General features: G+C 39.0%; 1 protein-coding gene across 1 annotated transcript in view; it reads left to right on the top strand.

Annotated features, from left to right (window-relative positions):
• Positions 1-20324, top strand: part of PTPN9 (protein tyrosine phosphatase non-receptor type 9) — an 82561-nt gene that overhangs the window by 49579 nt on the left and 12658 nt on the right. The window contains exons 5-8 of the mRNA XM_021694058.1: positions 1293-1398; positions 9075-9185; positions 11124-11452; positions 18095-18188. Coding sequence (XP_021549733.1) covers positions 1293-1398; positions 9075-9185; positions 11124-11452; positions 18095-18188 — 640 coding nt within the window. The remainder of the gene's footprint in view (positions 1-1292; positions 1399-9074; positions 9186-11123; positions 11453-18094; positions 18189-20324) is intronic.

Below are 20324 nucleotides of genomic sequence, written 5' to 3'. Positions count from 1 at the left end.
TTGCTGTCTCTCTCGCTGTCAAATAAATAAGTAAAATCTTAAATAAATAAATAAATAAAACAAAAAACAAAACGAACTTGAAATGCTTTAAGAACCACAAGAAAATCCTACAGGAAGATTTATGGGGCTACAAGGGGGTGAAGGACAGTAGTGCATTTTGATCACAGTTATCAGGGAGGTCTTCACGTAAGAGGAAACTTTTGAGTTGAACATGGAATGTTATGAAATTTGGATAGGCAGATTCAGAAACCTGGGAGGAAACAGTTCAAATTTTGATAACCTAGATGTTCTGGGACATTCTCAACCTAGGAGTTTGGTACTTGATAAATATACATCAGTAAGCATAATTCCAGTTCCAACATGTGGGGGTTTTCTGCCATCCAAGCAGTTCTCTGACACCAACTGAGTGTTTTACAATTCAACTCAATTCTGACAGTCTGCCTGATAGATCAGATCCCACAGGTTAAAGGTTTTCAATCCTATAAGACTAATCCCCCAACCCCAACTCCCACACACAGATGCCAGTGGCAAGTTCAGGTTGTCACCTAAGCTTTTTATCAACAGGCTATATAGATTGAAGTTTCCAACAACCCCCTTCTTGGGTTCAGTGAATTTACTAGTGTGGCTCACAGAACTCAGAGAAACATTTTACTTACTAGGTTACCAATTTATTATAAAAGGACATAACTCAAAATAGCTAGATGGAAGGGATGCATAGGGAAAGGTATGGAAAGGGGCTTAGAGCTTCCATGCCCTCTCTGAGAGGGCCACTCTTTTCAGTACCTCCATCTGGAAGCTCCAAACCCTAAACCTTTTAGGTTTTTATGGAGGCTTCATTACTGAAGCATGACTGATTAAATCATTGGCCATTTGAGATTGAACTCAATCTCTCATCCCTTTCTCTTCCCTGGAGATGGGGGGGGGCGGGGTGTGGGATGAAAGTACCAACCCTCTGTAATCACAAGATTGGTTCCCCTGGCAACCACCCCCATCCTTATGTGACCCAGGGGCATTCCAGTTGTCTCATTAACATCACAAAAGATACCTTTAACTCTTCACTTACGAAATTCCAAGAGTTTTAAAGGAGCTCTGTGCCAGCAACCAAATATATATTTTTTATTATAAAATCATAATATCATAAGAAGTATAGCAGATACCAAATATAAATCATCTTTTTGTAAGACCAGTTATATTTTGGTCCCACATGTGTCCCATAACTCAGTTTTTTGCCCTAGGCTTTCAACCCTCATCTAATTACTTATAAATGTTTTTGTTCAATGGTTGGTTTACAGCTTTGAAACTCAGAGGAACGGACTGGTGTTTATCTATGACATGTGTGGTTCTAATTATACCAACTTTGAGCTGGATCTTGGCAAGAAAGTCCTAAACCTGCTGAAGGTAAGGCTATGAGAGGACCCCTCAATTCTTCACTGGTTGGGATACTTTTTTTTATTCTTTGGGAGACTTAGGAATGATGTAAACTTCAGACATTATGTTCAGTGTAAAGGTCACCTGTAAATGATGACTAATATGTGCTTCCTCAGAATACAAAATGGTCTTAAAAGTGAAGTGGGAGGAATTAAAAAAAATGCACAGGAACATTCTGAGTCATAAAGGAGCATTGCCCCTTTCCTGGAGTTGTGTAGAATAAGAATGAAGGCCTAGGTATGTCCAGTGTCTGAAAAATGTCACATAGCCAATGATTTTCAGACTTTTTGTCTCCATCTAGTCAGAAATAGGTTTTACATGTTGACTTCATACACAAAAGTATATGTACACTAACCTATACACATACGTGTGGAGTTCTATATATAGGTAAGTTCTTACTCTCTTATCCCAAACTCATAAGTCCAGAGGTATTTTGTAATCTTTCGAACTTTAAAAGATAATACGGTATATGTGCCACTTTATAATCAAACACATTAATATTTTTGCAGTGAAATGTATTATTCATAATGAGTGGAGAACAATAAAGGCTATAATAGCCTGTGGCATTTCAGGTCAGATTTTGTTGCTCCATGAATTCTTGCACCAGACTTCAAAAGAAACTTGAGGTTTTCAGAGCTGTTTAGATTTCAGAGTCCCAGGATGAGGAAGGTGTGAAGATCTTTGTGTACATATTTATACACAGAACAAAAAAGTTTCACAAAACAAACTTTACCCCTTACTATGTGCAGTCACTTTAATTATTCTATTTCATATTTTTAAAAAGTTAGTCGTGAGTTACTAAATTAATTTAAGGACCCATTGAGTGACAACTTGCAGTTTGAAAATCACTGATCTAGGAGTCTATGCAGCCTTTGTTCTAGGATCTAACTTGGGATTACCGTGGAACTAGATTTTTTAGAAGTGCTGTTACAGGTTTATAACAGAGTATATAAAGAGAGTATTATTATTGCATGTTGTTTTCTGGTACTTCCATTGGTCACTCATCATCATATTACTAAAATCCCTGTTATGGCATTTAGCTGTGATTCAGTTCTTTTTGTTGATGAGGATGATATATGATTTTTTTTTCTTTACAAATATGGAGTAATACTATATCCAGTGGTTATAACTTGCCATTTTTTACTTAACAGTTGTGTCTTCGTCATCCTTCTGTGTCAGTACATATAGCTATTACTCATTTCTTTTCTCTCTCACTTTTTTTTTTTTTAAAGTAAGCTCTGCACCCCACGTGGAGCTTGAATTCACAACCCTGAGATCAAGGGCTGCGTGCTCTAGCAGCTAAGCGGGTTAGGCACCCCTTTCCTCACTCTTTTTAATGGCAGCAGAGTATTCTTTTTATGGATATATCAAGCAGAAAAAATGAAGTTCATGCCATTTTTTGTGTGTTACTATAAAGGCTTCAGTGAGTATTGTTTTACATACATTTTTGTCTGTTTGACCAATCATTTCCTCAGGATAAATTGCTATAAGCAGATTTGTAGGGTCAAAGAGTTCACACTTTAAATTTTGATAAATACTGCCAAATAGCCCTCTAAAAACTTAGCTCAGATTTACACTCCCATCAACATCCTTTTTCACCAGTTTTATCAACATTGATTTATTTGGATTTTAATTTTTTTTTTTTTTAAGATTTTATTTATTTATTTGACAGAGAGAGAGACAGCGAAGAGAGGGAACACAAGCAGGGGGAGTGGGAGAGGGAGAAGCAGACTCCCACAGAGCAGGGAGCCCGATGCGAGGCTCGATCCCAGGACCCTGGGACCATGACCTGAGCCAAAGGCAGACGCTTAACGACTGAGCCACCCAGGCGCCCCTGTTATTTGGATTTTAATCATATTCACGTTTTTGTGGTGTTTCTCTTATTACTGATGAGCTTCAGTGTATTTTCATGTTTATTGCCAAGAGCTATTTAAATATTTTTCCTTTTCATATACTTTACTCAATTTTTAAAAAATATTTATTTATTTTAGAGAGAGAAGAGGGTGCACAAGAGCGAGCACACACAAGTTGGGGGAAAGGCAGAGGTAGAGGGAGAGACAGAATCTCAGAGTCCCTGCTAAGCGCAGAGCCTGGGGCACCACCCTGAGATCATGACCTGAGCCAAAACCAAGAGTCAGTTGCTCAACCTACTGAGCCACCCAGGCCCCCCTCATATACTTTACCCAATTTTTTACAAAAGTGTTTATCTCTTATTAATTTATAAGAGTTGTTACTAAAAATATTATTAAGTAAAAAAAATATATTACTAAGTATGTGTTACCAGCATTTTTTATAGTTTCTTACTCAATTCTATGGTGTCTTTTCTCATACTGCCATGTTTTCTTTATTTTTTCATTGTAATTTTCGTATACTCTATATACTTTATTTAATAATATATATCATATATGATACATAATATTATAGATAAAATAATTTGCTTTCAAATAGCTATCCAGGCAACATTTACTAACTAAAACATTTTTTTCCTACTCATTTGAGATAATACCTTTATATTACACTAAATTCCCATGGTAGGCATGTCTATTCTGACACTCTTTTCTATTGATCTAGCCATCTAGACCAATATATGCACTGTTTTATTTATTATAGTCTTAAATAAAGTTTAATATCTCATAGGTCAAGCTTCCTGTCACACTCTTATTTCTAAAAGGTGTTTTGACTATATTTTTTGCATTTTTATTCTTTTTACATGTACTTTTGTTTGCTTTTATTTAAATTTGTTTTTAAGATTTTATTTATTTGAGAGAGAGCAAGCGAGAGAGAGAGAGCACAAGGTGGGGTGAGAGGCAAAGGGAGAGAGAGAAGCAGACTCCCCACTGAACAGAGAGCCCTTTGCGGGGCTGGATCCCAAGACCCTGGGATCATAACCTGAGTTGAAGGCAGACGCTTAGCCCACTGAGCTACCCGGGCTCCCCTTATTTTATTTTTAAGTAATCTCTACACCCAACATGGGGTTTGAACTCACAACCCTGAGATCAAGAGTCACATGCTCATGGGTGCCTGGCTGGCTCAGTAGGTGGGGAGTGTGATTCCGTATCTTAGGGTTGTGAGTTTGAGTCCCATGTAGAGTGTAGTGATTACTTAAAAAAAAAAACAAAAAAAAACCTGCATGCTCTACTGACTGAGCCAGCCAGACACCCCCTCGTTCTTTTTTTTATTATAAAAGCAATTAAAAAGCAATTCAAGGAAATGTCTCTAACCCCCTCCCCCTCCCTCAGACACCCCAGTGCCATTGCACAGAGGGTACCCACTTTTTCCAAATTTTAGATCTAAATTTGATGAGAAAAAAAATTCTTTTTAAAGATTTACTTATTTGAGAGAGAGGGAGAATGAGCTGGGGAGGGGCTGAGCGACTCGATCCCAGAATCCTGGGATCATGACCTGAGCTGAAGGCCGATGCTTAATGACTGAGCCATCCAGGCGCCTCTCAGAAAATTTTTTTAAAAAATCATCATCTTTTGATTAGATGAACTTTAGAGTCATTCAGTCAAGTTTGGGGAAATGAAAGACTCTGGATTTCATTTGGCTATAATGAATTAAATTAATTTAGGGAGAATTGACATCTTTATAATTTATTATCTCCCATCCAAGAATAGCTATACTTTTTGGGGTGCGAGGGTGGCACAGTCACTTAAGCGTCAGACTCTTGGTTTCAGCTCACGTCTTGAGATGGGGCCCACTTAGGGCTCCGTGCTCAATGCAGAGCCTGCTTGAGATTGTCTCTCCGGGTCCCTCTGCCCCTCGAGCTTATGTTCTCTCTCTCAAGTGATTAATTAAAAAAAAAAATGCTATACTTTTTAAAAAGTCTTTTGTTATGTCTTTTTTTTTTAAGATTTTAAAAATTTATTTGGGGGGGGTGGAAAGGGGCAGAGGGAGAGGGAGAGAGAGAATCCCTGGCAGACTTCGTGCTGAGCTTAGAGCCTATGGCCCTAAGATCATGACCTGAGCTAAAACCAAGAGTCTGACCCTCAACCTACTAAAGCCACCCAGGTGCTCCTTGTTAGGTCTTTCAACAAAGTTTTAAAATTACTTTATCTATGTTACATGTGTCTTATGTAGTTTATTCCTAGGCTAAAAAAATATATTCATGTATTTAAAAACACAGCAGACACCAAGGATAAATTATCTTTTTTGTAAGACCAGTAACTTACAGGGAGAAAAAGAGAGGGATAGAAATAGCCTATGTGTGCCTAAGAATTATTATAAATCAGATGTTTTTACCATTATAATTTTATGCTGATTATTATTTATAGGGTAGCTAATTTTTTTCATAATTTATCTTTTATACTTAAAATACTGTTATAATCAGAAAAAAATTTTATTGTAGAAAATTTTGGACAACTCAGACATTAAGATTTATATTATGCAGAAATAAACACTGTTGACATTTTGGTGTATGGCACTTTCTTCTAGATGTTTTTCAATATGATTACAATTTCAATATACAATAAGCTCCAAAAAGTTTATTTTATGAATATTTGTAATTGCTGAATAATAGTCTATCCTGTATTTACTATAATTTATTTAACCATTTCTATGTTGTTGGATATTTTTTCCCATTTTTTATAATAAAGTTCTTTCAACAAACACTTTTATATTCATATCTTTTTTTTAAGATTTTATTTACTTATTTGAGAGAGAGAGAGAGAGAGATAGCGAGAGAGAGAGCACGAGCAGCAGAGAGAGAGAGAAGCAGGCTCCCCCTGAGCAGGGAGCCCGACATGGGGCTTGATCCCAGGGTCCTGGGATTGAGCTCCACATCAGGCTCTCTGCTCAGTGGGGAGCCTGCTTCTCCCTCTCCCGCTCCCCTGCTTGTGTTCTGTCAAATAAATAAATAAAATCTTTAAAAAACAAAAACAAAAACAACTCAATCTTTTCAGAGATAAACTATTGAACTTTTGATATAATTCTTATAATCTTTTTTCTCTGTGAAAGTATAAATGTGTGTGTCATTTTTTTTTTTTTAAGATTTTATTTATTTATTTGAGACAGAGAGAATGAGAGAGAGAGAGCACATGAGAGGGGGGAGGGTCAGAGGCAGAAGCAGGCTCCCTGCCAAGCAGGGAGCCCGATGCGGGACTCGATCCAGGGACTCCAGGATCATGACCTGAGCCAAAGGCAGTCGCTTAACCAACTGAGCCACCCAGGCACCCAATGTGTGTGTCATTTTTAAAACAAAATTAAGGTTATAGTTTTGATCCTGTTTAGTTTAATTAAGATTATATTGTGAGCATTTTCCATAGTGGCAAAAAAATCTTTGAAATCTTCATTTTAAAGGTTATATAATCTTACTATAGGATAATACCATTTTTGTTAACCCCTACCCATTTTCAGACATATATATTCTTTCCAGTTTTAAAGTACTATTTTTAACTATCAAAAATAAAGATGCAATAAACATTTCTGTTCATAAATCTTTGTGTTTCTGGTTATTTCCTTAGGATAGTCTCAGAAATGGAATTACTTGATCAGAGGATATGCACATTTTTTTTTAAAGATTTCATTCATTTATTTGACAGAGAGACAGCGAGAGAGGGAACACAAGCAGGGGGAGTGAGAGAGGGAGAAGCAGGCTTCCCACTGTGCAGGGAGCCCGATGCGGGGCTCGATCCTAGGACCCTGGGATCATGACCTGAGCCGAAGGCAGCCACTTAACAGTTGAGCCACCCAGGTGCCCCAAATATGCACGTTTTTAAGGATATATAATGCTAGGTGCCTTCTAGAAGATGTAACTACTGTCCCATCAACAGTATATGTGGATGCTATACAGTCATTTAAATGGAACAGGCCTGAGTGTGTAGTTCTTTGCTCTGAAGAAGTAGATATAATGGCTTCTGCTTTTTAGTTATTTTGTGGAAATATAGGTATTTTTCCAGACTGCTTTTTGACTTGGCAGGGGCATTGGCTATTTAGATCCTGAAATAAATTGTTGCTGTTTGAAGAGTTTATTTATTTATTTATTTTAGAGAGAGAGAGTGCATGTGAGCACATGCATGCAAGCGGGGGGTTGGGCAGAGAGAGGTAGAGAGAGGAACTCAAGCCGACTCTGCATGACTCTGCATGGAGCACAGAGTCCAATGCGGGGCTCCATCTCACGACCCTGAGATCATCACCTGAGCTGAAATGAAGAGATGCTTAACCAACTGAGCCATCCAGGTTCCCTTAAATTGTTGTATCTCAGACTTTAGTGAAGAGGAATAGGGAGCATTTTGTTTTAGATACTGTATATTCTCTATTGGGAATGTTTGCGGACCCCCAAAATCAGTGGAAGAGTAGCCAGAGAGTGACATGTCAAATTGAGAATCAGTCTTTTGAAAAAGAATAGGGAGAAAGTGGTAGAAGATACTTAACTACAATTTCCTCTTTTTTGTTGTCTTTTTTGTTTTTTTGATTCCTTGGGAGTAATTTCTTCCCAGTTACTTGGTATCCCTGCCTGTGAGAAGGGCTGGGATATTAAACTAAATGAAACCTAGAGCTGTGAATTAGGAATGAATAATTTTTTATTTTTGTGCTTTGTGCAGGTCAGGGTGTCTCCTTCCCTTTAGATTTCATTTGCCCTTGTGCCCACTAGATTATATTTATTGACTGAATAAATGAATACATAACTAGATGAAGAGATGGGTAAAAAAGAATTATAAACACACAGATGTCAGAATAAAAGGTTATGAGAGATGTTTCTTTCATGTTCTGTTTATTCATGATCTAATTTTTCCTAAAGTTTCTAAAAGTATTTTATTGTTTTAAAGATTTATTTATTTATTTGAGAGAGAGAGAGAGTGCATAGGGTAGCACCTGGGAGAGGGAGAGAGGGTCTTAAGCAGACTCTGCTCTGAGAGCAGAGCCTGACACAAGGCTGGATCTCACAACCCTGAGATCCCAACATGAGCCAAAACCAAGAGTTGGGCACTTCACCAACTGCACCACTGAGGTGCCCCAAGATTTTATTTTACTTTTAAGTAATCTCTACACCCAACATGGAGCTTGAACTCACCAACTCCAGATCAAGAGTTTGCAATGCTCCATGGACTGACAAGCCAGGCGCCCCTTTTTTAAAGTTTTAATAAGCAGAACTTAAAGACGCACACATATATGCTGACAAGAGTCAGTATCAATTTTTGATCCATAAAGCTTATGTTGACAAGAACATAACATTGGAACTTTTAAAAGTGCCTGGGTGGGCTCAGTTGTTTAAGCATCTACCTTTTGCTCAGGTCATGATCCCAGTGTCCTGGGTTCCAGCCCCGTGTCAGGCTCTGCTCATCGGGGAGTCTGCTTCTCCCTCTGATTCCTTCTCCCTCAGCCTGCTCCTCCCCCTGCTTGTGTTCTTCCTCTTTCTCTCTGTCAAATTTTTTTTAAAAAGTAAATCACCTTTTAATTTTTTTATTGAGCTTTTAATTTTAATTCCAATATAGTTAACATACAGTTTTATATTAGTTTCAGGTGTATAATTTTAAAATTTTTAACCACTTCTGTAATTACTGAAATGAAACCTGAATTAGGCTTTAGACTCCCCCTGCTGGGTAAGGATGGGGAAAAGAGCAGAAAACCTACACTCTGGGTTTGAACAGTCACAGATTCCAGTGCCTTAACTGATATCTTTAAATTTTCATGTGTGTTCTCCACAGGGAGCATTTCCTGCTCGTTTGAAAAAAGTACTGATTGTGGGAGCACCAATATGGTTCCGAGTGCCCTATTCCATCATCAGCCTCCTCCTGAAGGACAAAGTCCGGGAGAGGGTAAGGCATGCTTTATTTTATTTGTAGGTGGAGGTGGTTATTTGAAGAAGGTGGTAAACTTCCCATTTCTACTGTTGAAACCTGCCAATTAATTTTTTACCTTCGATAAAATTCTTCCGGCCTGTCTCTTAAAGTGCTTTCTGCTTCTGTTAGTGTATCCACTTATATTCTCTGCTTTATTCTTTACTCAGGTCAGTACAGGCTTCCTCTCTCACTGTACTACAAGTTCTTTGAAGTTAGGAGCTAGACATAGTTTGTCTGGCACTCTCCCTCCATAGCACCTTACATAGAGATAGCACTGAAGGAGTGTGTCCCATGGATAACTTAGGAATAGCTACTCCTTCCAAAAATTAGCCTAGTGCTCTTCATGCATATTTAACAATCTCTAATAGACTTGCATTAGTTGAACTGGTGTTTGAATTTGTTCAAGTATAAATATTAATCTGTCCTTTGACCACCAGCATGGTGGAGGAGAATCTCTCACTATATTTCTTTATATGTCTACTTCCATTACTGGCATTTTCTCTTAAAACACCCTGCTGCTTCCTAACTTCAAAAGTGTTGTCTAAAATTATCATAATTCTGTTATTACCCCTGAGTATTCTAGGACTGAAAGATTATGGTTTTATTCATTCTTTCATTTCTCACCCTTGAAAGAAAGGGCACATGAAACATTGACACAATCTAATTATAGTTGTTGTGAAATATTATTAGAGATTTTTGTAGTATAGAATTACGAGGTTATATCAACAACAGTGCAGATCTCTATAGCTGGGGAGACTTGTGTTGGAGAGGGGAAACTGAAGACGTTTGGCTCTGTGGAAGTACTTAGGGATCTAGTGACGGAGAGTAGGAGAAATCTTTTCCAAGGTACTCTTTGATAGGACTCCTTAGGCAAATTCTTTGCACTTGTTATATAGAAGTATTAATGTGTGTATAAACTCAAAATATATGCGCACCTTTATAGTCCAGGCTCTGGGCCCTGGGAATTAAAAATGGAGTGAGATTTTTCTTACCCTTACAGAGCTCATGTTCCTGATAGGGAACACAGAGGTAGACATGTACAGAGAACTGTGGCCCTACAGGAGCACAAAGGAGAATATTGTATCGAGCAGTCAGGGAGGGCTTCACAGAAGAGGTGAGCTTTATAAGCTTGTCCATGAAGAGGCCGAGGAGGAAAAGAGGGCATTCCAAGAAGGGACAACAGCAAGAGTGACAAACATTCCCATTTCACACAGATTTCATGAAAAACTAACTAGGCCAATTTTGTCCAGTAAGGCTGTGTCTAAGCAGAGAGCAGAATTAGGATTACTCTTTTGGCAGTTTTCCTGGGCTACCCTGTATTGGGTGACTGGTCTAGTGTTATTTTCCTAGAAAGCTACCTTTGAGAACATCCATACTGAGCTGTGAGTAAAGCACCAGGCTTAGAGTTGGTTACTTTAGTATGGAGTTGACCAAAAAAAATCACTGCCTGTGCATTCTTAATAATCAAAATGGCAAATACTTGCATGAGATGTCACTGGGAAGCGTTGTTAATAGTATAAAGGCTTTGTTAACTGTACCTTCCTTTTGAGGTATATAACGAGGCTCCCGGGGCACTAACTGGCTCGGTCAGTAGAGTGCATGACTCTTGATCTCAGGGTCGTGAGTTTGAGCCCCATGTTGGGTGTAGAGATTACTTAAAAATAAAATCTTTAAAAAGGCAGGGACAAATTCTAGGAGTGAATTTGATATACATTCTAGGAAGTCAGACCTTTGGGGAAATTATAGGACTTTAATCCCAGGCAGATGAAATGCAGTCTACTCCTTTTACAAGTATACCAAGTATTTCAAGCAAATCTCATCCCATTCTTCAAACCTAATATAAACACATTTGTTCTTTATCTTCACTGTCTTTTTTTCCTGTCCATACTCACATGGTTCTTTCTGGCTTTCCAGATTCAGATATTAAAGACATCTGAGGTCACCCAGCACCTGCCCAGGGAGTGCCTTCCAGAAAACCTGGGTGGGTACGTCAAAATTGACCTCGCGACTTGGAATTTCCAGTTTCTACCCCAGATGAATGGCCACCCAGACCCCTTCGATGAGATCATCCTGTTCTCCCTCCCTCCTGCCTTAGACTGGGACTCAGTACATGTTCCAGGCCCCCACGCCATGACCATCCAAGAATTGATGGACTATGTTAGCACCAGGCAAAAGCGGGGGATATATGAGGAGTATGAAGACATCCGCCGTGAGAACCCTGTTGGCACTTTCCACTGTTCTATGTAAGTAGGAAAAGTTTGGGCCGACAGTGGGTTACCAACATGCTTCTGGTGCATGCTGGCAACAGCTCCATCCACATCTCATTTCCTTAACAGAGGCTCTTCCTTGTGTTAAGGAGCATCAGTCTCACTCAGATGATGGTTCTCTCATCCAGAAAGAGGCACCTCCTGCTTTGGTGCCTATTGCCAATATCCTATATTCTGAATTTCTGAAGGTCTTTAGTACCAACAGGGGAACCATGTAATAATGGATGCATAAAAGATTTTCCTGAATGCAAATGTTTTGGGGAAGAAAATAGGTTCAAAATGTAGGTTCAAAAAAGTAGGTTAAAAAATGTAGGCTCTCTATTCCTGTCTTCAGTGTGATCTCTGGACCTTACATTTGGGCAGTTTCTCCCTAGAGCATTTATAGTATAACATTACTTTCTTAGGAGGGGTGCTGGTGCATTTAAAATAATCCACAGTCAGTAAGAGAAAAGAGTTAACTCTTAGGAATTTGGCCTTGTAGGATTTTCTTTCTATCCAAATCTTACTACGGAACTACCTGGCTAGTTTATAACTGGTTCATAATTACTTTGTAACTATTGTTGGCCATAGGGCATAGATCATTTTTCTTACTGCTCTCGTTTTACCCTGTTTTCATTGGCTGCAGCAGAAATTTCTGTCTCTCTGTTGAAAACTAGAGAAACTGTCCCAGGCTCAAGTTCCAGCATAGCCCAAAATCCCTTCTGTGATTTATGCAGGTTATTTCCCTTGCCTGCACCCCAGTTTTCCTGTGTGTAATATATGATGTTAGACTCTGATATCCACCTGCTTGTGTAGCTTAAATGTTTTAGGTATCCATGATTCCGTGAATACGTCTTGCCCCTTGTAATTCCTGTCCAGCTTAGTCAGTGTACTGTAAAGAAGATGCAGAGAGAGACTTAGCAAAAGGGAAGAGGGAAAAGAATGAGTTAGGAAACCAGTAAGAGAGAAGAAACACTTGAGAAGAAAGTCAATAGGCAGAGCAAGAATGCAAAGCAAAGAGGAAAAAAAAAAAAGCAGAGCATATATCAAAGTGGAGAGAGTGTCCTTTTCTCCCACACAGCTGTTTCTTTCTTAGCAGTTCACAACCTCTATATGCATCCAGTCTTTCTCCCAACCAGTTTTTCCCCTGAACTTTTTTTTTTTTAAGATTTTATTTATTTTTTGAGAGAGAGAGAGACAGAAAGAGAGGGTTCGAACACAAGCAGGGGGAGTGGGAGAGGGAGAAGCAGGCTTCCCGAGGAGCAGGGAGCCTGATGCGGGGCTCGATCCCAGAACTCCGAGATCATGACCTGAGCCAAAGGCAGACACTTAATGACTGAGCCACCCAGACGCCCCTCCCCCTGTACTTTGGAATCAAGGAAGTATTATAGAACAGAGGGGAGTACTGGGCTGCTCTAAGAGGATGCATACTTGACTTGGGGATTCCTAACTTTGTTCTGACTAGATTCTGATTAGATTAGACCACTAATCTGGTCTCTGTTACTGTAGTTTTTCATTTCAAGAATGTTCTTATATAAATGGAATCATACCATAAGTAACCTTTTGGGATTGGCTTTTTTCCCTCAGTATAATTCCTTGGAGATTCACCCAAGTTGTTACATGTATCGATAGTTCATTCCTTTTTATTGCTAAGTACTATTCCATGGTATGAATGGTTTAACTGTTCACCTAGGTTATTTAGAGTTTCTGGCATTTAAAGTAAAGCTGCTATGAATGTTTGTGTCTAGGTTTTGTATGAACACAAGTTTGCATTGCTCTCGGATAAATGTCCAAGAGTGTGATGGCTAGGTCATATGGTAATTAGATACTTAGTTTGATGAGACACTGCCCAGCTTTTTCCAGAGCGGCTGTACCATTTGACGTACCCCCAGCAATGTCTGAATGATCCAGTTTCTTGGCATCCTCACCAGCAGTTGCTGTTGCCAACACCATTTTCTGTTTTAGTTGTCCTAATAGGTGTGCAATGAGGTCCCATTGTCAGTGTAATTTACATTTCCCTAGTAGTTAATGATATTGAACATCTTTTCATGTGCTTATTTACCATCTATATATCCTCTTTGTAAAATGTCATACCTTTTTCCCATTTTCCATTTGGACTTTTTTTTTTAAACTATTGAGATTTGAGGTTTTTTAAAATATATTCTAGATGTATGTTCTTAGTTGGATACATGGTTTGCGGATATTTTCTTCTAGTCTGTAGCTTATCTTTTCATCCTCTTAACATGGTCCCTGGTGAAGCACAAGTTTTTATTCTGATAAAGTCCTTTAATCAAGTTTCCCTTGTATGGATCACACTCTTGATGTCAAATCTAAGAACATGTAACCCTAGATTCCAAAGATTTTCTCCTTTTTTTCTAAACATTTTATAGTGTTATGTTTCACATTTATTTAAGTCTGTGATCCATTTGAATTAATTTTTGTTTAAGAGGTAAGGTTTAGGTTGATGTTGAGTGTGCGTATGTGCGCACACATTTGCGTGCGTCTGTGGATATCCAATTGCTCCAGCACCATTTGCTGAAAAATCCTTCCTCCATTGAATTGTTCTTGGGATTTTGTAAAATATCAGCTGGACTTATTTGTGTGGGAAGAGGGAATTTTTTAAAATATGGAAAAGTACAGAATATAGCATGATAAACAACTATGTTCCTGTCACCAGAATTAATACTGACAATTTTTAATATTTTGTCATATTTGCTCCATCTTTTTTTGTTATTAAAAGAAAGAATTCAGGGCACCTGGGTGGCTCAGTCAGTTAAGCGACTGCCTTCGGCTCAGGTCATGATCCAGGAGTCCCAGGATCGAGTCCCACATCGGGCTCCCTGCTCAGCAGGGAGTCTGCTTCTCCCTCTGACCGTCCTCCCTCTCGTGCTGTCTCTCGTTCTCTCTCGCAAATAAATAAATAAAATCTTTAAAAAAAAAAAAGAAAGAAAGAAAGAATTCAGGGACGCCTGGGTGGCTCAGTCGGTTAAGCGGCTGCCTTCGGCTGGGGTCATGGTCCCAGGGCCCTGGGATCGAGTCCCGCATCGGGCTCCTCGCTCAGCAGGGAGCCTGCTTCTCCCTCTCTCTCCCTCTTCTTGCGCTGTCTCTGTCAAATAAATAAAATCTTTAAAAAAATAAAAAATAAAAGAAAGAATTCATTGTAAATCCCTTCTAATCCTCACCCTCAGTTCTCCCCTCTTCCCCAGAAGCAGCAACTAGTATGAATACGGTACATTTCCTTCCAGACTATTTTGCTTATTCCATTACATATTTGTTGGTAACTATGAACAATAGAATATTATTTTATATTAGAGTAATATTTATATTTTAGTATTTTTTTTTGCTTCTTGATCAATATATGTACAACTTTTTTTTTAAAACAAAATAGTACCGAAGAATAGGAATGCTAAAAATAATGGCAATCCCTGGGCGCCTGGGTGGCTCAGTCGTTTAGCGTCTGCCTTTGGCTCGGGTCATGATCCCAGGGTTCTGGGATCGAGCCCCACATCGGGCTCCCTGCTCAGCAGGAAGCCTCCTTCTCTCTCTCCCACTCCCCTGGCTTGTGTTTCCTCGTCTCGCTATATCTCTCTCTGTCAAATAAATAAATAAAATCTTAAAAAAAAAAAATTAATAGCAATCCCCTGCCTTACCCTTGGTTCCTCTAGGTATCCATTTTCAACTTTTTTTTTTTTTTTTAAGATTTTATTTATTTATTTGACAGAGAGACACAGCGAGCGAGGGAACACAAGCAGGGGGAGTGGGAGAGGGAGAAGCAGGCTTCCCGCTGAGCAGGGAGCCCGATGCGGGGCCCGATCCCAGGACTCTGGGATCATGACCCGAGCTGAAGGCAGACGCTTAAAGACTGAGCCACCCAGGCACCCCCATTTTCAACTCTTAATAGCTGTTTCTTCTGGTATTTCTTCTATGATTCTAAATAAAATACTTAAAATACTCTTCATTGATTTTTATGGTAGGTAAGCATTTGGTTCTTAACACCCTGTCTCCAGTTCACTTTTCACTGTTTTTCCAATATAATTATGTCATATTTTTTTATTAAATCAATAGTCATTGTTTAAATTATTATGGCTATGTAAATTTTTCTAACGCAGAGATGGGCTTCTATGAAATCAAATATATTAAGTTTTATCAATTCAATTTCTTGTTTCTTCTGGAGTTAATTACCTAATTTAAAAAAAATTTTTTTAAAGATTTTACTTATTTATTTAAGAGAGAAAGGAAGTACAGAGGGAGAGGAGAAGCACTCCCCGCCAAGCAGGGAGCCCGATGCGGGGCTCGATCCCAAGACCCTGAGATCATGATCTGACCTGAAGGCAGACACTTAACTGATTGAGCCACTCAGGCGCCCCAGTTACCTAATTTTTTCATCTGTTTTTACTTTTCCATGTTCCTATCTTTTTTTTTTTCCCTATGCTTAATCAAATTTATTTTACACTATTATTAGTATTTTCCAAGTGGTCAAATATATCAGATAATGAATTGATTGTTTTTTTTTTTTCCCTTGGAGACCTCACTTCCAGAAGTTTTGGGGGTTTTGCTCTAGTCTAAACTGAGGTTGGTGTTGTCTGGACTTTTTCCTGATTTCCGCCCCCACTTTCCTTTATTGGCTCTTGTTTCCTGGTTCCCCCATCTTCTTTCTTTACTTAGTTTTGTTAGAGCATAGAATTCTAGGTTGGAAATAATTGTACCACAGAACTTTTAAAACAATCCCTTTCTAATTAGTAGCAATGCAACTAAACAGTCTGATGTTATTCTTATTCCTTCTCAAGACATTTTGGACATTTTTAGATAATCTCTGTCTTTCCATTTAAAAATTTTACAGTGATATTTCTTGCTTGGTGTGGGTCCTTTTTTTTCATTCATTTTATTGGGTTCTTGATAGGTTCTTGCACTCTGAAGGCTTGTGTTTTTAGTTCTAGGACTTTTTTTTTTTTTTACATTAGTTGTTTTTCATTCTCTCTTTCCTTGTATTATGTCAGTGCTCTCTTTCTGGACTATTTCTCTCAGTCTGGTTGGATCTCCTAGATCAGAGATTGACAAACTTTCTCTTGAAGGGCAAAATAGTAAATATTTTAGGCTTGTGGGCCTTTACAATCTCTATTGCAAGTGTAATCAACTCTGCCATTATAGTGTGAAAAAAGTCATAGACAGTACTAAACTGACAGGCTTGGTTGTGTTCCAATAAAATTCTTATTTACAAAAACAGGTTGCTGACTCCTGCTCTGGAATGATTGTCTTGTTTTCTTAAATTTTTCTTATATTTTTCATCACTTTGACTTTTTGTTTTATTCTGGAAAATTTCTTCAACTTTCTTTTTCATCTCTTCTATTAAAGTTTTTACTTTGGATATCCTATTTATTTTCCAAGAGCTTTTCTTCTCTGTTCCTTTCTCATAGCATCCTATTTTTGTTTCATAGATACAGTACCTTCTTCTGTCTGAGGGTATTAATTATAGCCTTTTAGAACTTATTTTTTCTTACTGACACTCTTTTGTGCTTTTTCCCTGCCATGTGTTTGATTGGTCTCTTTTTTGTGTTGGAGCCTTCTGTAATTATCTGGAGATCTTTGGCTGTTAGTTTACACTGTTGAGGGGGAGGTCCTTAAAAGCTGCTTGGAAATGCTGTTTGTGTGAGTGATCTTCAAATTTAAATGATCAGCTAGCTTGTTGTTGGTGTACTCTAGGTGACAGAATTCTTTAATGTAGGGCTATTCACTTTCTCCATAGAGGAATTCTCCACTCTTTTGCTTGGGAGGGTCCAAGCTTGATGTAAGTATAGGATAGGAGAGAATAGGGAGAAGAGGGCTGGGAATTCTCACTGTCTGTCATTCAGATTTTCACTTATTCCTCTGTTTTTAACCCTGTGACTCGCCTTGCTTTCCAGGGTGTGGGAGTGGTGAGAGTGAGTCATTGTGTCTCTCTGTAGATACCTCTGTGGGTCCTAGTTTTCTGCATTTGGCCAAGTCAGCCAAAATTCTTCCATCTGTTTTCTCTCTGCCAAAATGGATTTCACTCTTTATCTGCTGAAGTCTCTGCCATCACTTTTGGGGTTTGTACTGATTAGTGCCTTTATACTGAGGCTACAAGACAGAGTGGAGTCAGGGCGCCTGGGTGGCTCAGTCGTTAAGCATCTGCCTTCGGCTCAGGTCATGATCCCAGTGTCCTGGGATCGAGCCCTGCATCGGTCTCCCTACTCCACCGGAAGCCCGCTTTCCCTCTCCTACTCCCCCTGCTTGTGTTCCCTCTCTCTCTGTGTCTCTCTGTCAAATAAATAAAATCTTAAAAAAAAAAAAAGATAGAGTGGAGTCAAACATATGTTGTCAATCTACCATGTTCAACTGGAACTTAGGTTTCTTAGCAGCCAGATTTTTTTGGTGCAATATCCCTATTTCCCTCTCATTTTCTCTTTTGAATGGAAATAATCTTTATTTTCACAGGAATACATAAATATTAAAAATGTTAAATGATATGGAATATGGATAGACTAGACCATTGCTCCATGTCTCCAACACTAATAGTAACGGATACCCACCTTTGCACCGCTGGACTTTGTGTTTACACGTACACGCTGCTTCCACCTTTTCTTTGTCTTTGTTTTAGTTTGTCTATTTCATTTTCTTCAGGTCTCCAGGAAACCTAGAGAAGAACCGCTATGGGGATGTACCCTGCCTGGACCAAACTAGAGTGAAGTTGACCAAACGAAGTGGCCACACTCAGGTACACAGATAAATGCTATATTTTCAGGAGCACTGAGGGAAATTTTCCAAAGTGAAGCTTACTAGTATCATAGTAGAAAGAACATGGACTCTAAGCCAGAGAGATCAGATTGGCGTTTTAACTTTGCTATATACAAGTTAGTCTGTTACCATAAGCAAGTCCCTATAAGCCCATCTCACAGTACGAAGTGGAGATTAAATGGAAAAATTTATGTAAATGCTGATAGTGCAAGGTCTGGTATATCATAGGTGCTTGATAAATGTCAATTATTTCTCCATTTACTCCTTAGTTGTAAAATTATAGTCCTATTGTCTATCATATTAATGAGTGTATATGTATCAATACAAGGCAACTCTAATTATAAGTGACCTATGATTTTTTTCATCTAGAAGATCTTAAAATACCTTTGGACAACTAGTGTACACATAAATATCTAGGGATAGAGTTAAAATGTTCAAATGATTATATTATTTAATGTATTAATTTGATCATATCTTCATGTTAAAAAATCACATGTATATACACTATAGTGAAACTCTTCACATGCACCTTTAACATCAGTGTCTTTGCCCTCATTTGAGCCACTTCCTGAGTCAATCTAACGGTTTTCCAGAGCACACAATTTTTACTTCTTTTTAAGTATATGGTATTGTCACTGAAAAGTTTATCCTAAACCAGAAAGACCTATTAGCATAACATTAACACAGCTTATTCTTTCCTTTCATCCTGTATCTCATGCATTTTCTGTAGCATAATCATTCACTTATTCTTTTTAAAGTCCTCTTTATCATCCAACACTTAGAATTTTGAGGTCAACAACTAAGTATGTGTTAACATTTCTTCTTTTTCCTTTGGATATACCAGTTTTGTCTGGTGCCCTCCATATGCATCAAAAAAATAGCATTGGGGCACATGGGTGGCTCAGTCGGTTGAGCATCTGCCTTCAGCTCAGGTCATGATCCCAGGGTCCTGGGATCAAGCCCCGCATTGGGCTCCCTGCTCAGTGGGAAGTCTGCTTTTCTCTCTCCCTCTGCCCCGCCCCCTGCTTGTGCTCTCTCGCTTTCTTTGTCAAATAAATAAATAAAATCTTAAAAAAAAAACAGTATTGATTGAGGCTGTTGTTCAAAGTGATTTATTATTTTTTTTTAAAGATTTTATTTATTTATTTGAGAGAGAGAGAGAATGAGACAGAGAGCACGAGAGGGAAGAGGGCAGAGGGGGAAGCAGACCCCCCGCTGAGCAGGGAGCCCGATGTGGGACTCGATCCCGGGACTCCAGGATCATGACCTGAGCCGAAGGCAGTCGCTTAACCAACTGAGCCACCCAGGTGCCCCCAAAGTAAAGAAATTTAAATAGTGCCCCTTTAACATGACACACATTATAGGGACTTGTTACATCCCCTCTCTTTTTTCTGGGGGATAATTTTTTTTAAAAATTTATTTATTTATTTGACAGAGAGAGACACAGCGAGTGAGGGAACACAAGCAAGGGGAGTAGGAGAGGGAGAAGCAGGCTTCCTGCAGAGCAGGGAGCCGGATGTGGGACTCAGTCCCAGGACCCTGGGATCATGACCTGAGCCGAAGGCAGCCGCTTAAGGATTGAGCCACGTAGGCGTCCCTCTGGGGGATAATTTTTGAGAAAATTGTTGCCTTGTATTTGGGTATATATGATACGTGGATCGGGACCCTAGGATCATGGTTTTAATCTCTTTTGACCCTACCATTTCAAGTATATAAACTGAATTCAATCGATCCTCGGCCTTTTGGCTAAGATCATGTGTAAACTGCATTTATAGCCCTGTCCAGGACCCTTACAAAAGGGTCTTCCTGGGGCATCTGGGTGGCTCAGTTGTTAAGCTTCTGCCTTCGGCTCAGGTCATGATCCAGGGCTGCCTGCTCAGCGGGGAGCCTGCTTCTGCCTCTCCCACTCCTCCTGCTTGTGTTCCCTCTCTCGCTGTCTCTCTCTCTCTGTCAAATAAAGAAATAAAATCTTTAAAAAAAAAAAAGGGTCTTCCTGCAGGACCATTAGCTCAGAGTCTGGCTGACTTAAGGTAAGTTGATCACTATTACTGAGATCATCAAGTATATGCTCTCAAGGAGTGGTGTAAAATGGTTAAGTTGGGGCTCTGGAGTCAGC

The sequence above is a fragment of the Neomonachus schauinslandi genome, chromosome 9, assembly GCF_002201575.2.
Source record: "Neomonachus schauinslandi chromosome 9, ASM220157v2, whole genome shotgun sequence".
NCBI lineage: Eukaryota > Metazoa > Chordata > Mammalia > Carnivora > Phocidae > Neomonachus > Neomonachus schauinslandi.
Note: the sequence above shows the minus strand (reverse complement) of the source record. Positions and strands in the feature narration are given on the sequence as shown.